Here is a 27,904-nt window from a genome sequence, read left to right on the forward strand (position 1 = left end):
GAAGTATAGGCGGGACAAGGAAAAGAATTCTGGGAAGTGGAAGGCTGAGAGGGAGACACTGCTAGCCGCCATCAGGACAAGGAAGATGTAAAGTACCGGTAAGCCACAAGCCACGTGGCAAGGTATAGATTTATAGAAATGGATTAATTTAAGCTGTAAGAACAGTTAGCAAGAAGCCTGCCACGGCCATACAGTTTGTAACCAATATAAGTCTCTGTGTTTATTTGGTTGGGTCTGAGTGGCTGTGGGACTGGCGGGTGTCAGAGATTTGTCCTGACTGTGGGCCAGGCAGGAAAACTCTAGCTACAGGGAATGACTCTACCTCCTCCATTCCCAGTATTGGAATTTGGGGGATTACAAAGGTTAGCAATTGTTGACTGATTAAGGGTGGTGTAGACTCATGCCAGGCTTGAGCATGATTGGCAAATTCAGTGCCCTCTTCACATCTCTCCTAGACCTTGTGCTCAGAACCCTCTTCTGTTTACTCTCTGGGATGATGGCAGTTGTTGACCTCTCTAACCTGAAGGTCATTAGCTCGAATTCTTCCTGGAACCTATTTGTGCTTGGAATTTCCATCTTCTTTGCACTTTTTCTTCCAAGTTACTTCAGACAAAACACCCTGGTCAATGGTATAATGGGAACTGATCATATATTTCGTGACCTTCTCATAACTATGATGTTTATAGGAGGATGTGTGGCTTTTATTTTGAACAGCACAGTCTCAAGTACCCCATAAGAAAGAAGGATTGGGAAATGAAAGAAGGGTGTGAGCAAAGGGAATAAGTCTATTTATGACATGAACTCCTACAATTTGCCTTTTGGCATGAACAATATTTTTTAAATGCAGATGCTTCAACTACTTGCCTATTAGCCAAAATTTGCAGGTTACATGTGGAAAGGCTTTGGGAAGAGTGAAAACAACTGGAGTTCAGAGGAAGACTCCTGGACCACAGTGTAGACTTTGCTGTGTCCTATGACCTGGCCACTGTGAAGCATGTAACTACAGTTCCATACTGATGTATGTTTTTATAGTTTCACTGGCATCCTTCACCTAAGTGTGGTGATATTTTGTTTGTTATCTAACAAATAAAGCTTGCCTGAAGATCAGAGTGCAGAGCTAAGCCACTAGATAGCCATTGAGGACAGACAGTAGTGGCTAGTGGCACACACCTTTAATTCCAGCATTCAGGAGGCAGAGGCAGACGGATCTTTGTGAGTTCAAGGTCACCCTGGGCAACAAAAGATTGATCCAGTCTAAAAGAGAAACAGAGCGAGGTGGTGGTGGCACATACCTTTAATCCCAGCACTAGGGAGATAGAGACAGGAAGTGATGTGGCAGGGTGGAGAGAGGAATAGAAGGTGGGGGGAGACAGAAGCTCATCCACTTTTGGCTGAGGAGTTGGTGAGGTGAGAGGTGGCTGTGGCTTGTTCCTTTGTCTCTCTGATCTTTCAGCATTTACCCCAATATCTGGCTCCGGGTTTTTATTGAGACCATTCAGGATCCATGTTATACCTAAGAGTTAAGACAGGTGGCACATCACTATAATGTTGTTGGCAATGACCGTGAGATGGAAAAAAGTTGAATGCATGTAATTTCAGCACTATAGAGGCAGAGACAGGAGGATGCCTGGAGCTGGCTGGCCAATCAGCCTGGCCTAATTTGCATGCTCCAGGTCAATGAGAGATGATCAAAGAAAGGTGGATGGTGCTTATTAAATGACACACAGGTTGTCCTCTGGCTTCTATAGGCATGTATGTATCACACACACACACACACACACACACACACAAAAAAAAAAAAAAAAAAAAAAAAAAAACATGGTTATATGTCTAGCCCATCACTCTATCTGATGGATAAGAATAACAGACTGTGGCTATAGAAATTTTATTCTATGAAGAAATAGCAGAAAATCTCTCACATCCTGAAAAAGACATAAAGACAAACGACATTTAGAACCCTGAAGATATGTAACCAGAAGAGATTCTCTACAACATAACATTGATTGTCAATAATACAAAGCAAAGTAAAATCTGAAGAAAAGAGTGTCAAGTCACATAATTCATCAACAGGATTTTTTTTAGCAGAAACACTAAAGTATTTAAACTAGTTATTATAAACAGTCTTGTGAGGCTTATTTCAACATGTGATAAACAGGACAAGTTGTACTAATTTTCAGTACATTTAAACAATAATCCTTGATTTGCTTCTGTGAAGACCAAAATTTTTATTCATGATGTGAAATTTCAAGTACTACTTATGAGAAAAGTTCCCACACCACAGAGAATAAAAAATGAGTTCTCATAGGGTAGACTGTTTTCTTCTAACAGCTACACCTAGATCCATCCATAATACACTTGTAGGAAATTATATTGGGTTCTGTTCATTCATTTGCTGGTTATAAATGGACTAAAACATTTTGATAATAAATACCTAGCTGGAAATAAAGAATGACTATTAGAAGGACAACTTGGGAGCTTGGTTATATGTCTACAAGACAGAAGATTCATTACTAACATTTGACATTAAACGTTAAACTGGGAAGGTTCCAAATAAAATCACTTTCTGGGAAATAAAGTTTTGAAAGTGAGAGTTTAAATGAGTTGTATTTGAACACATAAACGGTTATGATGTCATCACTCTTTTTTAGCTCTAGATTAAAAATGAATGAATATGTGTGAATTAAATTTACACCAATAACCACAATTTACCAAAGAACTATTGATCTAATAATACGGTTGGAAAAATCATTTTTCGCATACATGTACACAAATACACTACACAGAAGCATTTTAAGTATAGAATATGTCTTTTTATCACATTATCTGCAATTTTGCTCTAATGGCTCATCCAATCTATTCTTCATTACCATATATACAAGCAGTATCACTGTGGCAGAAATTTAATGAGAACTATGGGGGTTCAGCCCCTCGATAGTCCCCTCCCAGGGTCAGGAAAGAATCTACAACCAGCTGATAATTAATCTTTGATGAAAGGAAATGAATCTACATACACAAAACTCCTTAGTCCACACACTTTATTATTCTGAGTCAGTTCTCTCTCTACACAGCTTCTATTCTGCTGTCATGCCTAGCTCCTTTCTTGCCTGATTTCTCTTTACATTTATCTGCTGTCCTCTCTAAGTTTTCAAGTAAAGTTCATTAGTCAAAGTCTTTAAAGATATTTCCCAAACATCAAACCACAAAGAAGCTCCATCCTACTCGGCTGTTAAATCATTTTGAAATACATATTTTAGTTGACAAATAGCTACATACAAGGCAGTACAATGTTTTTCTCTGTGTATGTAGGGTGAAACAATTCAGTAAAATGAATGAACATATCTGGCATTTCATCATTCCTGTTTTCTTCAAGGGAAAAACAAAACTCTGATTTTTGGGTCTACTTAGGAATTTAAGAAAGAGAGGAAAGAGGTAATTGTGAATGTGGAATCTGGTGGTAGGGTGGGATTTTTGGTAGTGAACTCTAAGACAAAATTACGTCATTGGTCCACAGCTGTTCTTTAACTTCTTATCTGGTGGTGGAATCTCTGCATATAATTCTCCCATGCTGAACCATCAGGCATGTGGTCCTAATCAGAGGTGAGTCATGTCACCATCATGCCCTTTAGCCTTCCCAAACCATAAACTAAATAAAAATAGAGAAACTCATTTGCACTGTTCTACAGAATGTAAATTTAGTACAATTGTTAGACAAAATGTAAGAAGATTCCTATACTCTCTTATGAAAAAAATTAAGATAAGTAGAAATTCAAAGAGTAGGCAGCCGCTAGTGAACAGTAATTGTCTCAGGAAAAATACAGAACTTTTGGATGATATTAGAAATATTTTGTACCTTGATTGTATTATATTGTGGGTAATATGGACTACTAATCTACCAAAAATTATATATATATATATATATATATATATATATATATATATATATATATTCTAGCAGAGTAAAGTTTATATAAAAATGAGTTTAAAATAATAATTGATTTGGATGGATAATAAAAAAATAGAATGTTTGCACATCCATATTTATTGTTGCTCTACTCATGATAGCAAGGAAATGCTATCCACCAACAGATGAATAGATAACAAGATTATGTACATATAAACAATAGAATACTATTCAGCTGTAAAAGAAAGATGAAATGTGCCAGAAAATAGATGAACCTAGAAAGTATAACATGAAGCAAGGTGACCCAAACCCAGGGGACAGGGGAACTGCATGTTCTCCCTCATATGTGGACCCTAGCCTATAATATATTCTTGTACATTTGTAATTTGGTGTAAGTATGAGTAAAGTCTAAAAATTTAGAAAGAAGACCAAAGTAGGGTAATATTATGTGATGAGATAGAAGAGGATGCAGGCAGGACACATGATTCAGGAAAGAAAATATTAAGTTAATTTTTTTTCAGTTTAAACTCTATCATAGGCTGTTATTTTCACGGTGGATATATGAATTCCACACATCTGTGTATTGAAGTAGCAAGAATCATTTTTATATTCCATAAGAATCCAGCATGTAAAGCAGTTGCTGTACTAGTCTCATATTTTTTAAAATTCTGTTGACCATTTCTATTCTGTGCAATAGAAATTGGACATGATTAGTCCTGAATGCATTTGACATATTGACCCATTGAAAACATGATTTTTTTTCTAATTCTATTTCAAACTACACCAAATAACTCTATTATAATGTTATTTGATATGTATATTTGTCGCCATGTGTAAAATAAGTACACGGGAGTTTTAATTTAATTTTTCAAAGAATATAGATGATTTTAGAATTTCAATGGTGATCATCTAAAATTTTGCAATACATTTTTTTCTACTTTCTTTATACTTGATATTTTCAGTAAAAAATAACAAATAATGAACAGGATGCAGGGAAAAGAATCCCTTGATAAGGTTGTAAATTAGCTCAGTCACTAAGGAAATCAGCATAGAAATTTATCATAAAACTAAAATTAGAGCTACCATAAGACCCAGATCTGTAACCTCTCAATATATGTTCAAATAAATTAAAGTCGGCCTGCAATAGAGATACTGATGTTTATTTGACACTATGCACAAGAACAAAATTTTGAAGAATTGTTCATGAAAAATAAATAGGCACCCCCCACACCCCTTACCAGCTACAGCACTGGGGAGAACAGACCCCACACCTCACCTGGGCAGCACAGTAGAACTAGCCCTGGTGGCATGGGTGCAAGTGAGCAGGCCCTGGGCCTGAGTGTATGAGCCTGGGAGAGCTAGTCTCACCCCTTACCTGGGCAAAGTGGGAGAGCTGGCCCTGTTGGTGCAGGCATAGGAGAGCAGAGGCACAGGAGAGTGGGTGGGCTGACCAACTCAACTACCACCCAGGCCCGGATCCAGGGCTTTGAGTTGGCCCATCCCAACATCTACCCCACCTAAGAACAGCTGGAGCATGTGAAGGGGCTGGTCCTGTGGAACCAAAGTTGCAGGATCTCTGTGACACAGGGCAACAACAGGATATCTGAGGGGAGTCCTGGTGAGGATCCAGTATTGATAGTGCAACAGAAGCCAGAGGCCTCCAGCCAGACCAGTGACTCACTGCAATGAACATTTGCAAGCAAAGCTGTTTGGGCAAAGAGTAGACTGTGTGACCGCAGCTTCTACAGCAAGACTTTTTTCATTTTTATTTTTTATTAATTTTATTGGGGGGGCGGAGGAGGCTACAAGGGCGGAGGGCAGATGTTGAGGGACAGGGAGACAAGTGGGATTGGTGATATAAAATTCACAAAGAATCAATAAAAAGTTAAAAAAATAGATGGGCAAATGTGGAATGGATATACAATAGGATTAGTCAGCTCTAAAGAATAAAAATTGTCAATTTCAAGAAAATAGATGAAACTCAAAATCATTTTTCCTTTCATATTTTCTTCTCTGGATGTTAAAATTTTGTTCTTTAAAGTCTTTAATTCATTGAAAGATAACTTGGATACACTATGAGGCAAAGTTTCAACTTCATTCCTTTTCTTGTAGAAATGAAGGGTTATCCTGCAATGTTTTTTGAACAATCATTCCTTCCTCACTGAATGGTGTTGGCACCATTGTCAAGAATCAGAACCCATATTTATGAGGGTTTATTTCTACATTTTCCATTCAACACTACAGATATGTGCATCTCTATTTACACTTTCATTCTGCCAGTTTATGGTAAGTTTAGAAATGAAGAAGATGGCACACCACCAGCAAATCTCTTCATGTTTACTGAGGCCTTTCAGGTTTCAGGTCTACTCTATGCCAGTAATACAGTGAGTGTCCCCCTTCCCGGTGGAACACTGTTATCAATGTGACAAAAAGTGAAATAAGTGAGGCTAGCCAGATTCAGAAAAAATCGAATGTTAATTCGCATTTATGGAATCCACAGGGCAAGGAAGAAGATGTCATAAGCATTCAAAAAAAGATCAGATAGGAGGAAAGAAATCCAAACAGTGGGAAGGAAGAAAAAGTTAATTCAGGATAGTGGGAGTATGTACTATATGTAGTAATCAAAAAAATCACTCACAAAACTATAATCCATATTTTGTAAAATTGTTACACACTAATAAAAATATTCAACTTCAGAAAAATATCTAAGTTTACTGATGTTATGAAATGGCATCTAAATTTCTTCATTTTCTAAGACTGAATAATATTGCATTATCTGTATCATATTCTTGCTTATTTTCTTTATCCTCATATTTTCCACTTGTTCTGGACTTTGTAAATAAGGCTACTTTGAACTTTGTTATTAAAAAAAATCTCTTTTAGATCCTACTTTAAAGTCTTTTAGAAATATACCTAGATGAACAATGGTCTCATGCAATATTTAATATTTAGCCTTCTGAGCAAAGTTAACTTTTCTCCACAAGGGCATCATCTTCTAAACACTTAAACAATTTAGTCATGAAATGAAGACTGAATGGTTTTATATATGCAATGTGATATAATATGTATCTACAATATTCCCCAAATATTCCCTTGGTATAGAATCTAAGACCTACAGAGTGGATAACTACAACCATAGATAACTGCAGACTCTATCTATACTGTTTTACTCTTTTAGTCTACTCTCCATACATAATGAAGTTTTTTGAAAATTAAGCAAAAAATAAATTAGCAATAGTAGTCCCCCAAAATAAAGTATAACCATATTGTGTAGTAAGTTTGTTTTCTTTCTCTAAAAAATTATTTACTGCCCTGCACTGGTTATTGTGACATGAGAAGATGCCAATGCCTGCATGATGTCACAGTGAAGTGAGTAGGATAACATTTTAATTGTGAAATGTTTTAAGCTAACAAATCAGTTTTACTGCAAGGCATCCATTGAAATAGCACAGAAGTCATCCTAAAGCAAGATGCCAGTAAGTGACTTAGACATAAGTTGTTTACACAGAAAAGGGGTTGATTCTCATTTCACCAAAACAGAAAAGATTGACACCAGATTTTATCAGGCTAACCAGAATACTTCTCAGTTTAAAGCTCGGGATTATTTATTTCAGTAATTTCCACTTAATATGTTCAACCAGCAGATTATTCTTGGTAACCAAAATGGAGGATGTCAAAACCAAACTTCAAGGGGAGGATGCTGATACTGTTTATGTTAAATCCATCACCTATACTATGTCAAGTATAACATTTATTATATCAGTAAATTGTCATGTGGTGTTTAAGCATACTGAGAAGCTGGCTGTGGAGGCAGTGCTGGCTTCTTGGATCTGTGACCCCAGCACATTTTTTTCAAAGTGTCCTTCAAGACCCCTTGTTCAGGAATGGGCTGTGCTCCCAACCCAGCTCCAGAGAAAGGAGAAAGGAAAACCATTTCCCCAGTCATTGGGGCTGGATGATGTCTGTCATCTGATGTTCTCTAGTCATCTGTTGCTTAAGGCTTTATTCTTGTTCTTCTTCTTGCTGTACAGGAATAAACTCAATCAGAACCCAAAGTACAGCTATAATGGAGCATTCTAAGTACAGAACTAATTAACATTTCATTTCCAACATTATTCACATGAATTCTAGTCATTTGGAATTTTCCCTAAGTATCCTTTATTTTTTACCCAAATAATGGTCTGATAGTGATTTTGTTTTTCATTTTCATAGGTTTTTATTATATATCACTGATAACTTGAACATTTTCTTTTAAAAGAAACCCATTAAGCTTTTGTAATACACAAATTGACATATTGAATCTTTTGTAATTGTGTTAATAAGGACCTTTCATATTCTTTGTATTGATCCCTCATTAGATACACTATTTGTGAATATTTTATCCATGCTTGGATTGTCATTTGACTCCCTGGACAGTCTTCTTTGGTGTGACAAAAGTTTTTTTTGTATTGTTCACTTCTATGTTTCCAAACATATTTGTTATTATTTAAGCCTTTTATATATTTATATAATGAATTTAATGTCTTATTCTCCATTCCCATCTCTCACCTTTTTCCTTCATCCTTTACAATCTTTCTTCCTAACAGCCCCCTTCTACTTTTGTGTTTTATTTTAGTGTGTAATCCCCTAAGTTTAATTGGAACTTCTTGCCTCTGCATGGGTGGGGGTTTATTTATTTGAGCACAGACAACTTCCCAGTGGCTACACCACTGAAGAAAATAACACTCTCTCACCCAAGAGCCATTAATTGCCAATAGTCCCTCAGGAAGGACTGGGGCCTCATGGGCCCCTCTCCCATCTATGAAAACATGTTGACAAGCCTAATTGTGTGCAGGTCTTGTGCAGATAACTACAGCTACAATGTGTTCATGAACACAATGGCTATGTCATATTTCAAAGGATGTCCTTTTGGTGTACAACTTCCCCAGTCTCTGGTTCTTACATTTTCCCAACCTCTTTTCTACCATGTTCCCTGAGACTGGAAGAGATGATACTATTTAAGGCTGAGAATTCTACCATCACTTATTCTTGGCCCAACTTGAAGCCAATTATGTGCATTAACCACCACTTGCTATAGTATAAAACTTTCCTGATAAAGGTTGGATGCAACGCTAATAAACATTAGTATTTATGAGGAAATTTGACAATAAGAGCATTTACCAAAACATTAACAGTAGGTTCCTTCCAAACCACAGGGTCTTCTTGACCATATTTATAAAATCAGCCTGGTTTCTTCCTGTGGAGCAAACCTCTGCCCCAATTAGAAAGCAATTGGTCACACCATAACAAACATGCCACTGTTGCACAGGAAAACACATCTTGCCAGTCATGTCCATATCAAAGATGGTAAGATTCCTATCTAGGTAAGAATGATGATGACTTTTCTCCCCCAGTAACCCGCACAGCACCTACAAGAACTATGAAGAGTAGCCAATGGAGAGGAAGCTTCTAGCTCAACTCCAGCTTGATTTCTTTATGCTCTGTGACCCAATTGTGTGACACGCTGAGTAATAAAGTTTTACTATTGAACTCTAGTGAGTATCCAAGAGCAATGGCAATCATCTGTATTGTTTTGGAAGTTCCTGGGACCTCCCTGACAGCAGCTCACAGAAAGATATTCCCCCTTTGTTGTAACATTTTAAGTTTTGATGAAGTTAAATTTATCTAAGGGGGAGGCTGAAGAGATAGGGTGGTGTTTAATAGCACTTGTCGCTCCTTCAGAGATACCCAGTTCTATTCCCCACACCTACATGGGGGCTTACAACCATCCATACCTCCAGTTCTTGGGTATCTGACACCATCTTCTGATTTTCATGAGCAACAGGCATACATGTGGTACACAGACTTACGTGCAGACAAAACAATCATGTACATAAAGTAAATAAACTAAAAAAAAATCTATTTTTCCTTTTGCTGCCTGTTTTCAATGTCCTAACCAAAAAATCACAGTCAAATCCAGTTTCACTAAGATTTTTTCTTAAGTTTCCCTTCATTGGTGTTGAAGGTTTTGTTCTTATACCTAGGTCTTTGATCCATTTAAAGATAGGTTTTGTACAGACTGTGAGACAGTTTGAAGTTCACTGTTTTGTACTGAGATGTCAAGTTTCCTTAACATCACTTTCTGAAAGATGATTCCTTCTTTCTTGGGTGCATTGTCAAGCATCATAATACCACATAAATAAGGGTTAATTTCTGGATATTTTCATTTTATTTATCAGAATTACACATCTCTATTACACTCTCATACCCTTCTGATCAGTGTCACTTTGTGGTAAATTTTGACATAAGGAAGTAGGAGTAGCATTGTGTAATTCCTCTCCAAGTTTGTTGAGGCTACTGAGGTTTTGTGCCTCCTCTGTATGAATAATAGGATGAGGTTTTCTATTTTGAGAAGAGCATTACTAATATGATGAAAATTGAGGTTAGTCTATAGAAATAAGCAAAGTAATCCAAGCTCCAAAAGAATCAGATATTACTACCATACGTGGAATCTATGGGGGAATGGTGTCCTTCTCATTAAAGGGAAATACTAGATAAAAAGAAAGAGATTCAAGCAGAGGAAAAGGAGGGAAAAGTAAGTTTGTGTGATGTGTAGATATATCTCATCAAAGCATACTGCTGCATGTGCATATGAGATTGTCATCTTATGAAAATAAACTCACTTTTCTATGCAATAAATATGTATTCATAAATATGTTCAACTTCAGAGAAATAACTCTAAGTTATCATTGGATGATATCTGAATCTCTTCTCCAAAGCTGAATAATGTTGCATATGTATGTGCTATAGTTTTCTTTGCTCATTCATTTCTTTATCCTAATGTTGGCTGTCTCCCACTATTATGAGTTTAGTGAATAAGGCTACATAAGTACTACCGTGCAAATATCTTTCTAATGACTTGCTTTGAAATATTTTGGACACAAACCTAGAAGTGGAGTATCTTATGGTATTTGATATTTGCCTTTCTGAGAAAAGAGTGTAACTTTTAAATACTTAAACATTCAGTTATCAAATGCAGACTATTTGTGATATATATATATATATATATATATATATATATATATATATATATATATCCTAATTTTCTCCCCAAAGCTGAGTTTATATATGTAGGACAGGTATCTGTAAAGTGACAAAACAAATCAGGACAGTGCAGTGTCTCCTCAGAAACTGTAATATATATATATATATATATATATATATATATATAAAATGATGTTAAATGTTGACAAAGAATAGATAACAAGACCATTAGTGGATGTCCAAAGCTACTTCTTATACCCTTTGTTGTGTTGAGGAGTTTCCAAGTTTGCTTGCTATTTCACATCTGAAAGTTACATGTTACCAAATGGTTTTCTGAATCAGTTGACAAGACCATGTTTTCCCCAATATGTATTGCACTTCACAAAGTTTCTATATAGGATCATCCTTGAATTTCTATATAGAATCTCCTTATTGTGTTTGATTCTTGCAATACACTCCTCAATTTGGAGTACCTATGTATTTTTAAAGATTTTTCACATCAGTATTCATATTGTTCTATAGTCTTCAGTTCTGTAGATTTTGTGACTGGATTAGTATTAGGGTAATGTTGGCCTCATGAAACAAACTAGGAATTCTTTTGGAAGAATTAAGCAATCATTGTTTCCAATTATTTTTAAATGATCGCTTTAATTCAAAAGGAAATCTCTCTGGTCTAGGCATTTTCTGTGTTGGAAAATTTTTTCAGTGTGAATTTTATCACTTGTTTTACTGTATTTCTGTTTACAGTACTAGTTTTGATGGATCAGGTTCAAATGGTGTGTAATCAAATAAGATAGATAGCACTCAGACTTCAGTACAGTTGAACAACTGTCCTGTGCCACTTTGGAATATAGATGGCAATATTTTTGTGATTGTGCTTTAGCTTTATGACAGTGTCTATGAAAAATGGCTATTGTTTGAAGAATAATAGAAGATTTGTTTGAGAATAAAGAATTTTCTCCACAAAAAATGAGTTTAAATATGTAGGACAGGTAGCTCTAAAGTGGCAAAACCAATTAGGACAGTGAACTGTCCTCAGAAACTGTGATGACCAGAGTGACTATCCAAAGCCTTAGTTTGTTTGTTTGTTTGTGTTTTATTTTTTGAGAAAAGGTTTCTCTGTGTAGCCCTGGCTGTGCTATAGACCAGGCTGGCCTCAAACTCAGAGATTTGCCTGCCTCTGCCTCCAGAGTCTTAGGATAAATATCAGAATCCTATCCTAAATATGTATAAAGAATGAAGATATTTTGCATAGTGTTGACTGCAAGAAAAGAAAGATCTATCTGTATGTATCCCCCCATGTGATTTTGTGGATGGAATTTCTTTACACAATATAGAGATAAGTCATTTGTCTCTCAAAACTAATAACTCAGCAATTTGTTCATGGATGTGGAAAATTTTTCTCAGTGAAAACAGATTGGATCAACACCAGTAATTTGGATACATAAAACCTCTTCTTAATTTAGCTTTTGAGAATGTGGTAGTTTCCATGTAGATTAATAAAGATGTTTGTTTAATTCTATAGCAATTTTTTCCATTGTAGCCTGTTTTATGTCACTTTCTGTTATTTAAATCAACCTTAAATTTCACCTCAATCTCCAAAATGTTCTATGTAATAAAATATAATGATACGTCTCCAATTCTTCATTTTTCCCAGAAGTATAAAACACAAGAAGAAAAAACTACATTAAAACTACAAAATATGGAAAGGAGATAACAGAAACAAAAAGTGGGAAAAGGAACATGGTGTCCTGATCACCTTCACAGGGAACTGGGGATCATTCCTTTTAGAAAAGTATTTCAGATTTTTGTAGGCATTACTTATAGAAAAATTGAGCCAAATGAAAATGGAAGAGAAGCAGAGGCCACCACTGTAGGATGTTGAAATATTCTGGCGAGTCACATAGTGAATGAACAGTAAGAGTCTTCTTCATAACAACAAAAAATTAAGAAAGTACACATCTCAGCTTTTATACTCTAGAAATGCTCAGTAATCACTCAGTCTCTTGCAGCAATCTAAAATAATGTGTGGAGTATTCTCTAACAACATTTATTAAATAATATCATTTGGGAATCACTATGTGGGAGTTTCTAACAATTCTCTTTTGTATAAAAATAATTGGACTAGTGTCAATTCTTTCCTTATAAGTAGAATACTGTTGGAACTTACTCCACCCCCATGCCATTGATTACTGATTAGTCATACATTTGGAGCTATAATTTGCACTTGCTCACTGCCCTGTGAGAGCAGCAGAAGAAAGAGAGTCTGCTAGGTCAGAGCAGTGAATGAGGATGAATTCCAAAGCTCAGAAAATGGAATTAAATGATGGCCACTCCATTCCTGTACTGGGTTTTGGCACCTATGCAACTGAAAAGGTAACAGGGATGGAACTGGGGTTGAGACTGGACTGAATACAGACCTAAAAGAACGGAAGTTACCAATTCCTGTGCAGTTCTCGTGGCCTCCTGGTCCTCTGCTTCACCAGGTTAGAGCTATGCCATGTAAGAAGGGAGAGGCCAACAGTGTGTGTGTTCTGTACCAGGGTCTGATCATGTAATCATTCACTATTCTCACCCAAAGATCAAGTATCTTTTTTCTATTTTGATCTGCTTCAAAGAAAAGAAGAAAAATTAAAACTTACTTATTATGACTATCTGATAATATATATTACATAACCATTTTATTTGTTAACCATTGAAATATGTTTATTCAACCCATTCATGCATTTTTATGTTTAATTACTTGATTTTTGTTATTTCTGAGTTTGATATAAATTCTGGGTATTAATTAGTCTTTATGAGATAATTGGCTGACACTTTTTTCCTATTCCGTAGATTGTTTTCTTTACACTGTTGACTGTTTCCATTATTATGCAAAAGATTCTTGACTTGGTATACTATCATTTGTCTACTTTTGCTATTGTGTCCTGGGTCTTGGAGGACATACCCAAAAATTACCTATGCAATGTTTTAAAGAGATCCCTTCATGTTCCTTCTAGCAGCCTTATCATCTCAGTTCTTATAATAATGTCTTTGGTTCATTTTGATTGATATTTCTAGCAGGTAGCAGATTTCAGTCCCATTTCCATCCTGTGTATAGAGATATTCAGTGTTCCTAGTTGTCATTGGTTGAAAAACCTGTGGTTTTTCTTATTCATGCTTCAGTGTCTTTGTTGAGAGTCATTTGAAGCATATAAATTCACTTCTATGAAGTCTAGTCTATTCGTCATTTATCATTTTTGTTTGTTTTTTAGAGACAGGGTTTCTCTGTGTAATTTTGGTGCTTGTCCTGGGTCTCACTCTGTAGACCAGGCTGGACTTGAATTCACAGAGATCCACCTGTCTCTGCCTCCCAAGTGCCATCACCGCCCTATTCCATTTATCTATGTGTCCATTTTCATGCCAGTAGCACAGTTTGTTTTAGTTTCCTATAAAACTGCTAAAAGTAGACATCACTTTTCTGGATATACCTACATCATTGTTCTCTTTCAGATTCGTGGCTTTTTAATTTTTCCCTTTTATTGAGAATAGATTATTGTCTCATACAATATATCCTGATTACCTTCTCTGATGAGAGTTGAGAGATGCATTAATCTATGGCTATAAAGATAAGTCATTAAGAATTAGTTCAATTCTATATCTATTTAGGTTCTTCTTTAGGGCCTAAAACCTGTCTGATCACAGATTCATGACCCCAGTAAGGACGCCAGGTATGGGATTTGTCTTGTGGACTAGGGCTTAAATCAAAAAAGCAATTAGTTATTTCCATAATATTCATGCCATTATTGTAGCAGTGGGCATATCTTGCTAAGTCATTATTGAAGCTTGCAGGTTCATGGTTATATAAAATTGATGATTGCTTTTTTCTTCCAGTATGATGTTAAATTCTTGACTTAAAATTTAAAAAAAAAAAAAAAAACACTTACCTTTAGATCTCTATGAAATTACAAGGTTAAGAACAGTCATATATATTCAACTGATGAGTTCCCGTGTTTGGTTTCTGAAGGGCTTAATAAAACATGGGAATGTTTTCATAGTGGTTTCATTATTTCGCTAGTCACACAGGTGCCTGTAGGAGCTCCCAAAGCCATAAAGACACATTCAACAGAGATCTAGCTACTTCCCTCTGAGGCTTTTCCTTTAGGGCAGCCATCATCTGTTTAACTGGTTCTTTTTTTTTTTATTTAAATATCCCCAACCATGATGGGCATGGTGGCATATACTTTTAATTCCAATATCCTCGACAGAGAAAACACACAAGCAAAGAGTCAAATAGTGTGGGTTGCTGACACCCTCCCATGTGTTATCCACAGCTACTTAGATGTGTTGTCATTGACTCCAGAAACTTTATTCAACTGTTTGAATATGCCATTTTAACTTCAATTGTCCACATTGGAAGCAGGGGAAGGGGTTCACAAAATCTAATTTTAGACAACATGATGGTTTTATTTATGAAACAGGACAATAAATCAGCAAAGGGTCATTTGACAGTAAGTTTCAAGCAAGTTTGACATCCAGGGTCTTCAGATTAAATGTTAGGTCCATGCAAATGTTGGAAATGGTATATTACACATGAAGGCTATTTCTGTATTTCTTTAATTACTTTTTTAATTTAATTTTTTATTTTATAATTTAATTTAATTTTACATATCAGCCACGGATTCCCTTGTTCTCCCCCCTCCCACTCCCCCCACCTTCCCCCCAGCCCACCCCCCATTCCCATCTCCTCCAGGGCAAAGACTCCCCTGGGGAGTTCAACCTGGTAGATTCAGTCCAGACAGGTCCAGTCCCCTCCTCCCAGGCTGAACAATGTGTCCCTGCATAAGCCCCAGGTTCCAAACAGCATAACTGGTTCTTATTTAAGAAAAATGGCTATTACTTGTCTGGAAAAAAATTTAATACTGTTTCATAAAAGAATGTTTACAGTTATTTTATTCTTCTTACTCTTAAAACTAAAGTATGAAATAAAAGATAAATTTTAATTAGTGAATAATAAATAAATAAGAATATGTCTGTTTCACCATTTTTTATTTTTAGTCAAACTTAATAGAAAAGACAATAATTTTAAATTTTGCTTTATTTATAATTTTCCTAAAATTATGAATTTTGTTGTAAAATCTGACACTTGAAGTTTTCCTTTGTGATCTGGATAGTTTCTTATGTATAAATATATGTCTTTTGAGGATTAATCTTTATTGTGCATATTTATTTGTGACATGTATATTATTTAACTGCTTAGAAAAAGGTTAACATAGCATACTAGTCACTATTTTCAGACTAGAGTCTGCTGATACCTGGGAACTTAGACCTCTTACTAATGTTTTTATTGATGTAGGAAAGACCCAGTAAAACTTGAATGGATCCATCACTCCAAGCAGAACAAACTGAAAACATGGGGGAAATTGTTCCCTCTAAAAGTCACTGCTTGTACCAAACTTAATCATGGAGATCTTTAAATACTGTTTATTTCTGTTTCTTTAGCATCTCAAGATCAAGTCTATGGATTCCACCAAAGTAGCTATAGATGTTGGATTCCGCCATATTGATTGTTCTCACTTCTACCAAAATGAAGAGGAGGTGGGAAAGGCTATTCGAAGCAAGATTGAAGATGGCACTGTGAAAAGGGAAGATATATTCTATACTTCAAAGGTATCATATATATAGTGCATGATTGTGCAAATTAATGAAGGAAGGTGTATTCAGATGACATAGTACAATTAAATCTGTAGTTGGTGAATTGTGTTTATAGGTCATTTTTTATTCATGCATGCCCACATATTACATTCAGTATTAAACATAGGAGGTGATGGCTTCCTCAGCATTGCTATATTTAAATTTAAAAGCTTAATGTAAAGTCCATTTGCTTATCTGAGACTCTACTGAAAGCACCATGATTTAACATGAACTACATTATCAGAGAGGACTCTGCTGGGACAACAAGTTCCCTTATATGCTGAGTGATTTTCCAAAAATTATAATTACAAATATAAATCATATTTATAGATAAGACAGAACATTATAAAATAACCCTTTGGGTGTTAAATTAAGAAATAACTAAAGTGTCTAGTACTATGTCCACGATGTATTAAAATATTAAAAAACTTTTCTTTAGTTATATAAATTAAAGGGATACTGAATCTTCCCCCATTGAGTTCAGGTGAGAGAATTAAAATATTAAATTGCTCTCTAAGACACAATTATAGTACAAATTGATAATGTGTTTGTATATCAAGAATTTTCTTCAATTTTTGTCATATTTACTAATAAAAGCCACACATATGAGAGTTTATGTAGATGGACACCACCATAAGACATTCATGATGAAAGTGAGTATTTTTCTTGTGGTCAGTTTTTAAGCAGTTGAAAATTTCTCAATACCAAGTGACAGAAAGCCATTGATTATGGTAACTTATTAATCCAGCACAACTCCCATTGTTCATACTCTATAGCTTTGGTCAACTTCTCATCGTCCAGAGTTGGTCAGACCCAGCTTGGAAAGTTCACTGAGGAAGCTTAATTTGGACTACGTTGACCTCTATCTCATTCATTTCCCAGTGTCTCTGAAGGTAAGTAATTTGTAATATCGAACTATCTAACTTCAGCTGTCAACATGATGTTCATTGTGTGAGTAGATGGATTTAATACATAAAATTCATAAATCTTACTCTACTTATACAAGTTATAAAACAACAAGGTGTGGCTGCAGAAATGATGGAAAGAAAGAACTGATTCCTGCAACTTGTCCTCTGATCATCCACTGTGTTGTATACACACACACACACACACACACACACACACACACACACACACACACAAAATGAAAAATAAATAAAATGTAAAAAGAAAACTTAAAAACACTACCCAGGATAACTCATGTAAAAAAGTTTACCACATCACGTAAATGAACAAAGTTAAGGAGTAGTCTTTGCAAATATCTCCACTTAGCCATACCCTTCCTCTGTTTATTAAAAGTTTGGTCAGTTTTGTTTCAGCCATTTCTATTGATGATAAATAAGGCCTTTAGCTCAAAGCTCATGAGCATTAATATTTGATGGCTTCCTGTATGTTCCAATATCAAAGTTGATCTTGCAAAGAAACAATTGACTTTTTCTCACTTTCCTGACTTTGTATCATTCATGCACTAGGAACATTAAAGGCCACAGATTGGAGCCCTGATTATTTATCCTGTGTCAAGATTCCAACTCACAATTGCCTGAATTCAGTGCAATGACACTAGTGACATTGTCAGAGAAAAATGGACATTACAACAGGGAAATGAGCAGGTGTATTAAAAGTAACATGTCAACTAGTACCCCGCAGGACATGAAAATGCATTGTTTATTATTACACATAAAATATGAAACAGTAAAGTGAAAGGCACTTTATTAATATATGAAGTTGTTCCATCTAGGTTAGGGGTTTAATTTCCAGCCATAAATTTATCTAGGAGCATAGCTACAGGAAGAGATGTAAAAATGGTAAGATCTCTAATGACTGCTACTATTCCAGCCAGGGGATGATATTTTACCTCGAGATGAGCATGGAAACTTAATACTTGACACAGTGGATCTCTGTGCCACATGGGAGGTGAGTGACTATAATAAAGACCCCAGAAGAAATAAAGAAATAGAAAGCAAGAGAATATGATAGGTAAGTGATCAGCCCTTCTAAGACTCTGGGAACATCTCAGAAGGAAGGTCAGAAAGAATGTAAGAGACACAAGACAGAGAGAAGAATGCTGTCTTCTGGACATGACACAGACAATGCAGACATGATCTCTCAGCAGGTGCCCACCCACCCTCAAATAGGCCTGCACAAGATTGAGTCTGTCAATAGTCAATCATCAATCCTAGAAGGACTCGTGGGGCCCTATGTTCCCTGGTGAACTAGCTACTGATGATAGATTCTTGGGAAGGAGCAGTCATTGTCTTCAGTTGGTTATCCACTCAGGAACCCACCAGACCCCAACAGATATTTCCAAATCCATGATCACATCAATAATCCTGGTTAAATTGAAAAGACCTCAAAACAAAAGAAAATGAATGTGGGAAAGAGACTTGCAGAGAGAGAGGACAGGTAATAGCTGTGGGAAGGAGATTACTAGAGTGTATGAGGATTACAGTATTCTGAAAGCACTACATGTATATGACATTTTCAAAGAACTGATTCAGTGAATGTTACTGAAAACAGCAAAGAGGTCCAGTTCACACAACTCCACATGTAGGAAAAGGATGAGTGCTCTTTGCTGTAGACATTATGGTCTTTCTCATTAATGTTCTGCTTAAGTAGTAGGGAAAATGCTTAGTAAAAACGAAGTGAATGTGGGGAAGATAACTGTAGCCTGCTTTCCTCCCTATACAATAGTCATGATTGCCTAAGGAGAGCATAGGACTTTATCTCATTGTCATCATCTTTTCTGCCATTTCCTTCATCAGTTTTTACCGATAAATACAACTTCTCTTTCCTTTCTTGGTACTCTTCTTTCTAGCAACATAGTTTTTCGTTTCTATCAGTCAGATTCCAATTGTGTATGTTATTCTCCACCAATGTTTTCTTCCCAGGCCATGGAGAAGTGTAAGGATGCAGGATTAGCCAAGTCCATTGGGGTGTCCAACTTTAACCGTAGGCAGTTGGAAATGATCCTAAACAAACCAGGCCTCAAGTATAAGCCTGTGTGCAACCAGGTGAGCTCCTTTATCTCTTTTCCTTTAGACTTTCTTTGCTTTCTGGATGTACTATTGACAGGTGTCTGTGTGTCCTTCCTACTTGTTCATCTTTCTGTTATGGAGCAAAAGGTGCTAAGAGCAGAGCCTTTATCCAGGGCTCTTGAACAGCTTGTATCTTTGCTTGGTAAAGCAAAACAATAATGAGGGGAGACCATGCTGTGGAAAGTGTTTAGAGAAGTCAAGGCTAACATTTGGAGATGAAGTCATTAGTCACACTTCAGAAGGAAGATCCACTTATCCCTGAGATACTAATGATGGCCATAGACTGAGTCAACAAAGGATCAGTGAAAAGTACAGTAATACTGGTAGTAGATGAAATCCATACTCAGAAAATTGTAGTAATAATTATAGTTGATCCAGTACCTGACAACATCTATTGTGTGCTGATTCTGTGACATGAGATAGTTTTCATAAATTACATATAAGAAATGTGGGCTGGGTGGTGGTGACACACACCTTTAATGCCAGTACTCAGGAGGCAGAGGCAGATGGATCTCTGTGAGTTTAAGGCCAGCCTGGTCTACAAAGTGAGTTCCAGGATAGCCAGGACTATACAGAGAAAGCTTGTCCCAGAAAAAAAAAGGAAGGAAGGAAGGAAGGAAGGAAGGAAGGAAGGAAGGAAGGAAGGAAGGAAGGAAGGGAGAGAGAGAGAGAGAGAGAGAGAGAGAGAGAGAGAGAGAGAGAGAGAGAGAGAGTGTGTTCTCTGTTGAAAAATGTGACATGGATGTGTTGGGTACATAATGACATATTATTTTCAAATATAAATGTCAAAGAAATAATACAGAAGTAATATTTTTACAAATCACATTTAAACTTTTAAAACATTTGGGATAATGATACAAATATCAGTGTGTCTAAAACAGTGGTTCTCAACTTTCCTAATGCTCTGATGCTTTAATACAGTTCCTCATATTGTGGTGACTCACAACCATAAAATTACTTTTGTTGCTGCTTCATAATTTTGCTTCTAATTTTGCTAGTGTTATGAATTGTAATATAAATATCTGATATGCAGGATATCTGATATGTGACCCCTGTGAAAGGATTATTCAACCCAAAGATATCACAACCCACAGTTAAGAATCACTAGTTTAAAATGATTAGTGTATACCATAGTCTATAATATAGGCAAGTGCAAGTGTCTACACCTACACACATGTGTTTAATGTTTTGATGAACCCATTGAAAATAAATTATAGAAATAACTATTCACTCTTACTACAGAACACATCTACTGCAAAATTAACTGTTCTCATCCATTACTATATAGTTAGAGTATTAGATCAAAGGAACTAAAAAACGAGTGGAGTTTTCAACTTTAGCTGAAGGCAGTTGGAGATAATAACAAATAAACTAGAACTCAAATAATCTAGCAACTAGTGATGTCAGATTTGATCATTTAGTAAAGCTAGCCATAGCGATATCTCTTCTTTTTAAAGGTAAAATTTTTTCCTTTATTTGAAATGCATTTCCTTCTCACATAATGTATCTTGATTACAGTTTCCCCTCCTTCTACTCCTCTACATTTCTCCCTACGTTCCCTCCCATCTGGATCCATCCCCATTCTATCTCTCATTAGAAAACAAAAAAGCTTCTAAGGGATAATAATAAAATAAAATAAGATAGAACAAAACTAACACATCAGAATATGACACAACAAATTACCAGAAGGAAAACAGCCCAAGAAAAAGCACAAGAAGCAGAACCCCGCTGTTTACACACTCAGAAATCCATACAAACCACTAAACTGGAAGTCATAATATATATGCAAAGATCCTGTGGGGTATATATTTTATCTATAGATAGATAGATAGATAATAGATGATAGATGAATAGATTAGATAGATGATAGATAGATAGGTAGGTAGGTAGACAGACAGACAGACAGACAGACAGACAGACAGATAGATAGATAGATAGATAGATAGATAGATAGATAGACAGATAGATGCATAATTTTTTAAAAACATGACATTATGAGAAAGGAAACTCCAAAGATGACAACTAAATTTGCTTTCTAAGGGCATGCAGCCTACCCTTAAGAGTAGTTTGTTTCCCCAGTGAGAATACTTTGGAAGAAACTAAGTTTTTACTTGCAAGTGGTTATCAATTAGAGATTGATTCTGTGTTAGGGATGGGGCTTCTGTCCACTTCTTTCCGCTCTAGGACACCATCTGGTACAGCCTTGCACAGGCCCTGTGCAAGCTGCCTCAAACTTTGTAAATTCATATGCATATTGATCCAATTGATTTAGAGGGCATTGTTTTCTTAGTGTCCTCCATCCCAGCTGGCTCTTATGCTCTTTGCACTTGCTCTTCCACAAGAGTCCCTAAGCCCTGGGGCAAGGGATTTGATAGAGATATCCCCTCTAGGGATAGGTGTCCCAAGGTCTCTCACTGTCTGTACAATGCCTGACTGTGGGTATCTGTATTTGTTCCCATCTACTGCAAGAAAAAGCTACTCTAATGATGGCTGATAAGGCACTAATAATGAGAATGTCATTTTATTGCTATGTTCTTTTGGTAGAACAGTATCATTTGGCTTTACCCTAGGTCCCTAGACTATCTAGTCTCAGGTTGTGTACCAACCAAATAATGCCAGGTATGGGTTCAATCTCACTGAGTGAGACTTAAGTCAAATCAGATATTGATTTGTTATTCCCACAAGCTTTGTGCCACCATTGCACTAGCATATCTTACAGGCAGGAAACCACTAAAGAACAAAGAGATTGCACCTGTGTTGGTGTTTATCTTTTTTGTTTGGTGGCATACAGAGTATCCTCCTGTACCAAAGATGCTAGAACATAGGAATGAAGGCTCAGTGAATTGCATAGGTGTTGTCTTCAACAATGGGGCCTTGCTGTCAGTTTGTGAAAGGCAATTTATAGCCTTGGCAACAGCCTGGGTTGTTTGGGAATTCCTATGGCACCCCTTTGGCCAACAATTCAATTAGATGTAACCCAACACCAGTAGTGGGAGCTTCATTTGGTGTCAAAAGATGGCTGGTTAAGACTCTGTCTCTCCGCTTATTTGGTGATTTCATTTAGGTCACCTTCATATATATATATATTTTTTTTTTTTTTTCTGGGAAGTTTCTACTGTATTGGGTTTCTTTTTGACCCTGCAAATGGCCCTTAATTTTAGCTGCTGCTCCCTGTAATTCTCTCTCTCATTACCCTCTCCCCTCTGCCTCCCCACTTGATCCTCCTGTTCCAACTTCCCATTGTCCATCCATAACTGTATACTCAGTTTCCCTTTCCTAACAATATCTGTCTGTACCCTCTGCTCCCATACTCTATACCTAACTTCTGTGGATCTATGGCTTGTACCTTGGTTTTCATTGACTTAATATCCACATATAAGTGAATACATATCATATGTGTCTTTCTGGATCTGGGTTACCTTGCTCAGAATGATTTTTTTTTCTAGTCCCACCCATTTGCCTGCAAATTTCATTATTTCATTCTTTTTTGACAGCTGAGTTAATACTCGGTCATGTAAATGTACCACATTTTTTTAAATCTACTTTTCTGTTGAGGGACATCTAGGTTGTTTCCAATTTCTGACTATTTGCATAGAAAGACTGAGCAAGTGTCTCTGTGATAGGAGGAAGTATCCTTTGGATATATGCCCATGAGTGGTAGAGCTGGATCTTGACATAGATTGATTTTCATCTTCCTGAGAACCACCACTCTGATTTCCATAGTGACTGTGCAAGTTTTCATTCCCACCAGCAATGGATAAGTGTTCCTCTTACTCCATGTCCTCACCAGCATGAGCCATCACTTTGTTGATCTTAACAATCCTGACAGGTGTAAGATGAAATCTCAAAGTAGTTTTGATTTGCATTTCCCTGATGACTAAGAAAACTGAACATATCTTTGTGTTTCTTGGCCATTTAAGTTTCCTCTTCTGAGAACTGTGTTTAGATCTATACCCCATTTTTAATTGGGTTTTTTTCTTGATTTCTAGCTTTTTGAGTCTATCTTTGTTAATTGTGTGAATGTGTTTTCAAAGTTGACCATTCTGAATTGGACAAGCAGTAAAGGAGCTCATCCCAGGGAGGCTAATTCTCCTCTTCCCAGAAGTATTGGCTGTCTGTAGTTCTTTGTCTAGGGATGAAACCTGTGAAATTTCCCCCTTTGATGTTAACATATATAACAATATTGCTATTCACTCTTCTTTCTTGATATATTAGTGTAAAAAGAATTTGGATATAAAGTCCAAACAAATTTACTGACTTTAAGAAAAGCTGCATTTTGATTTCTTTCCTTTAATTGTCAATACTGTAAGAAAGGAATTAATATAATAACCACCATCATTAGAGGACAATACTTTTCTGTTCTCTCTCTCTGTCTCTGTCTCTGTCTCTCTCTCTTTCTGTGTGTGTGTGTGTGTGTGTGTGTGTGTGTGTGTGTGTGTGTGTGCCCCTCCCTCCTTCCCATCCTTTCTGTACTTACTTTATTCTTTTAATTCAGAAACTAACTCAATGTCACTGGTAAAATTTCTAACAACTTCCTGTTCTCTTTCAGACATTACCTCAATTGAATATTTGATCAAACCCTTGCTTTCCTCTACTCTTCAATATTCAAAGCTCTACAGATTCGTGGAATTTGTTATGTCTCCCATAGTAAAAATGGGTGTTTAGCCTCCAAGATCTGGCCTGCAGGGTTACTGAATCTCAAGAATGTTACTTTTTTAACTTCCCAAGATAGATATTAAATTTATTTGAAAAAACCATGACATGGTATTGATGATATTCTCAATTCAAATTTCATGCTAATATTGATTATTTTTATTCAGCTTCCTTTCCTTTAATATCTCTTTAATATTACTAAGGGATTTCATGGAATTTTATATGTTCCTATTCTGTTTATATACAGGTAGAATGTCATCTTTATCTCAACCAGAGCAAGCTGCTGGATTACTGCAAAATGAATGACATCATTCTGGTTGCCTATGGTGCACTGGGAACTCAGAGATATAAAACTTGGTAATAAGAACAGCAGAAGTCATCTATAAGTCACAATTGTTAACATTCTGGACTCTCGTGGCTATTTTCATTTGTATTCAACCCTGGCAACAAATTTCTGGGATTTGTCTTTCCTTCTAGTGTTAATGAGGATACTCCAGTTCTCTTGGATGACCCAGTTCTTTGTGCCATAGCAAGGAAGTACAAGCGGACACCCGCCCTGATTGCCCTTCGATACCAACTGCAGCGTGGAATTGTGGTCCTAGCCAAGAGCTTCAATGAGGAGAGAATCCGAGAGAACATGCAGGTGAAGAGGAAGCCAGACGCCAGGGCTCATAAGCTGCATCCTTCATATATGCCACATCTTTCATTTTCAATTTTAGAATTTTCTAATGTACAATAAGTTTAATAAATTAAGCAGTACATCTCTTACCTAAATTTGTCAGCTTTTAATTTATTGATATTGTATTTTTTCTCTATAACACTGTTTTAGAGTAACACCAATAAGTGATGGACCCAGGTGTTAAAATTTTAACAGTTAGTGATCATCTTTTTTCATGATAAAACTGATTGGAATTATCTACAATGAGTTATCTTCCAGCCAGCTTCTGAGTCCTTTGACCAGGAATCATTAATGATTGGGCAATTCCTACTTTAAGTAATATTGAAAATGATTTTTTTTCTCATTCTAATTCTTCATGGGTAGGACATACAAATGCAACTGTATCCATGAAAATTTCTGAAGCATATTTTCAAAACTGTCTCTGCACTTCTCTGGATCTTTCACATCATGACATTATTTCTTCTGAATCAAGTCAGCTTTCCTTCTTCTCCAGATTCCTTTGAAATCTTTGTCTGTTGTATTACATGTTATGTATGATGATGTATTTCCATTTAATTTTTTAATCTGGTTTTCAGTGTTTTGCTTGATGACTTTAAAAATTGGAGGCAACTCCTCAGATTGTCTCAGATTGACAAATATTCTTCATAAATATATATTTAAAATAGTATCTCTTCCTCTATAACAGGTTTTTGATTTCCAATTGGCTTCAGATCACATGAAAATCCTCGATGGCTTGAACAGAAATTTTCGGTACTTTCCTGCTGATATGTAAGTAACTTTCATAACTTTTATAATTTTTGATGGTTCTCCACTTATTTTCTAAGGAGAGCATATTAATAGCATGTCTGTCAAAAGTTTCCTCACTTTGAGGAAGTCAAAGAACAGTTAGAGTCAGAGAAGACACAGATTTCTAGAATTCTCTTTCTAGGCTCAGACAGAGTTTTACTCTTGGACACAGCAAAAGGGAGTGGATACAAGGTCACCTTGATCTGATGCACTGGATGCAGGGTCACCTTGATCTGATGCAACTTTCTGTCTTGTATCAGTTGCATGGAATGTGCTGGGTCAGCCAACATCATTGCTGAGTCTATATCCTTCCTGCAGATTTTTTTATTCCATCTATATTCTATGGATATAAATTCTGGGTATTTCAATGTCACATTTTCAAATATTATAATGATCAATTTACAATGTCATCTCAAAAATCTGCTCAGGTTCTTACAGACCAAAGGCAAGTCCATCATCTCTGTGGTACGGGTCAATAGCTCTCACCCCTCTTCATATGCAATTGCTTATTGAACCTTGCTAGTTTAATGGCTTTAATAATGTCAAACCTCTTATTTCCCTTACACTCTATGTGTGTTCAGGACTCAGAGAAACATTTTTCTCAAGAATTTCTCGATTGTTATTGTAAATAAAACACTATTTTACTCAACGGACTATCATTACTCTCCTTATGCTATCTACAAGTCTATATAATTTACAAAAAGATGCATAATATAAAAGAAGTTAAGCAAGAACTTGCTTCTTGTGTGAAAATTTATTCATAATTAATTCAAATTAAGCACTATAATGTATGGAAGGTATTAGAATGCACAATTGCATGTAATCCAAAATTGTAAAGTGGGTTATTACCTATATTAACAAAATATTGCTAATATTTTAATAGTATTGAGAAAAATAATGAAGTGAGCACACTTATTCAAAGAGATGGAAATAATGGCAAGCAATCAGTAAATTTTGCTCCTATTAAAATGATAAATTAGGGTTGAGGATTTAGCTCAATGGTAGAATGCTTACCTAGCAAGCGCAAGGCCCTGGGTTAGGTCCTCAGCTCCGGAAAATGAATAAATAAATAAAATGATACATCATTTTATCACTTTCATGCTACTATAGAGCAAATTCCTTGGACATGGAATTTCAGTCCCATAAATGAAATTCCTTCTAGTTCTGGATAACATAGCATACCCTGTATCATAAGCAGCTAGTGAATAATTAATGATTGAAGACAACTGACACTAAGTGCTATCAGTTACTTTATCATTTAAGAGTAGTTTCTAACTTTTTACTACTTTTTAATTTGGTGTATATGTGTGCATGCACATACCACGCATATGAAGTTCAGAGGACAACTTGCAGGAGTTGATTCTGTGCTGCTACCATGTGGGTCGCAGGGATCTAACTCAAGTCACCTGGGATGACAGCAAACACTTTTACCGGCTGAACCATCTCGCTGTTCCCCAAAAGTATTCATTATTGTCAAATACATAACTGGACTTGCCCAACTCAAAACAAGGCAAAATCAGTTTCTGCTTTGTTGAAAATTTACAGTAAAAAGAAATGGTCATCTTTTTGCATTATAGAAAGATGTATATATTTGAATGATTGGCTCCGGGTTCTCTATGTGTTAAGTTCCAAGGAAAATATATTTGAACAGCTCATTTGTTCTTCCTTAGCTCTATTACAAAGTACTGTTTCTAAAAATAAGAACACATGTCATACAGCTTCTCAGAAAATCAAGTTTTCCACTTGAGCCTCAGTGGCATAGCTCTAGAAACCTTACACTAAAACAGTCATCAGACACATTGTGCATTGTTCTTTCTCATTGCAGGTTTAATGCTCACCCCAGCTTCCCATTCTTTGATGAGTATTAACATGGAGGCCTTTGCTATGAGCTCTGTTAGAAGCTCGTGTGTGCGATGCTGGACTCTCATATACCAATAGCTGAATACATCACCTTCAATCCATGCTGCTTAGAAACTCACCCTCAGTTTGAGCTATGTCTGTACACCAGGAAGCAAAAGTACTAAATTTTGGCCCTTTTCTATGAATAAAAATATCTTACTTCAGTCTCACCTACTCCTGTGTATAGACCTTGAATGTTTTACCTCCTCCTACCCCATTAAGCCCTCAAACTGATTAATCTGGATATTTGTGCAC

At 36.1% G+C, this 27,904-nt stretch overlaps 1 protein-coding gene across 2 annotated transcripts; it reads left to right on the forward strand.

The window, feature by feature from the left end:
- LOC131910497 (aldo-keto reductase family 1 member C18) lies at nucleotides 1-27,823 on the forward strand. 2 transcript variants are annotated; one of them, XM_059262414.1, is made up of 9 exons: nucleotides 1-98; nucleotides 16,406-16,573; nucleotides 17,374-17,490; nucleotides 18,434-18,511; nucleotides 19,486-19,608; nucleotides 24,533-24,642; nucleotides 24,763-24,928; nucleotides 25,650-25,732; nucleotides 27,576-27,823. In XM_059262414.1, the coding sequence occupies exons 2-9, from the start codon at nucleotides 16,424-16,426 to the stop codon at nucleotides 27,616-27,618; spliced, it is 870 nt and encodes a 289-aa protein (XP_059118397.1). In that variant the 5' UTR covers nucleotides 1-98; nucleotides 16,406-16,423; the 3' UTR covers nucleotides 27,619-27,823. The 2 variants fall into 2 exon arrangements, with proteins under 2 accessions (XP_059118397.1, XP_059118398.1); XM_059262415.1 differs by having other exon boundaries at nucleotides 43-122.
- Nucleotides 27,824-27,904: the final 81 nt, after the last annotated feature.

The sequence above is a fragment of the Peromyscus eremicus genome, chromosome 5 (genome assembly GCF_949786415.1).
Source record: "Peromyscus eremicus chromosome 5, PerEre_H2_v1, whole genome shotgun sequence".
In the NCBI taxonomy this organism is placed as follows: Eukaryota; Metazoa; Chordata; class Mammalia; order Rodentia; family Cricetidae; genus Peromyscus; species Peromyscus eremicus.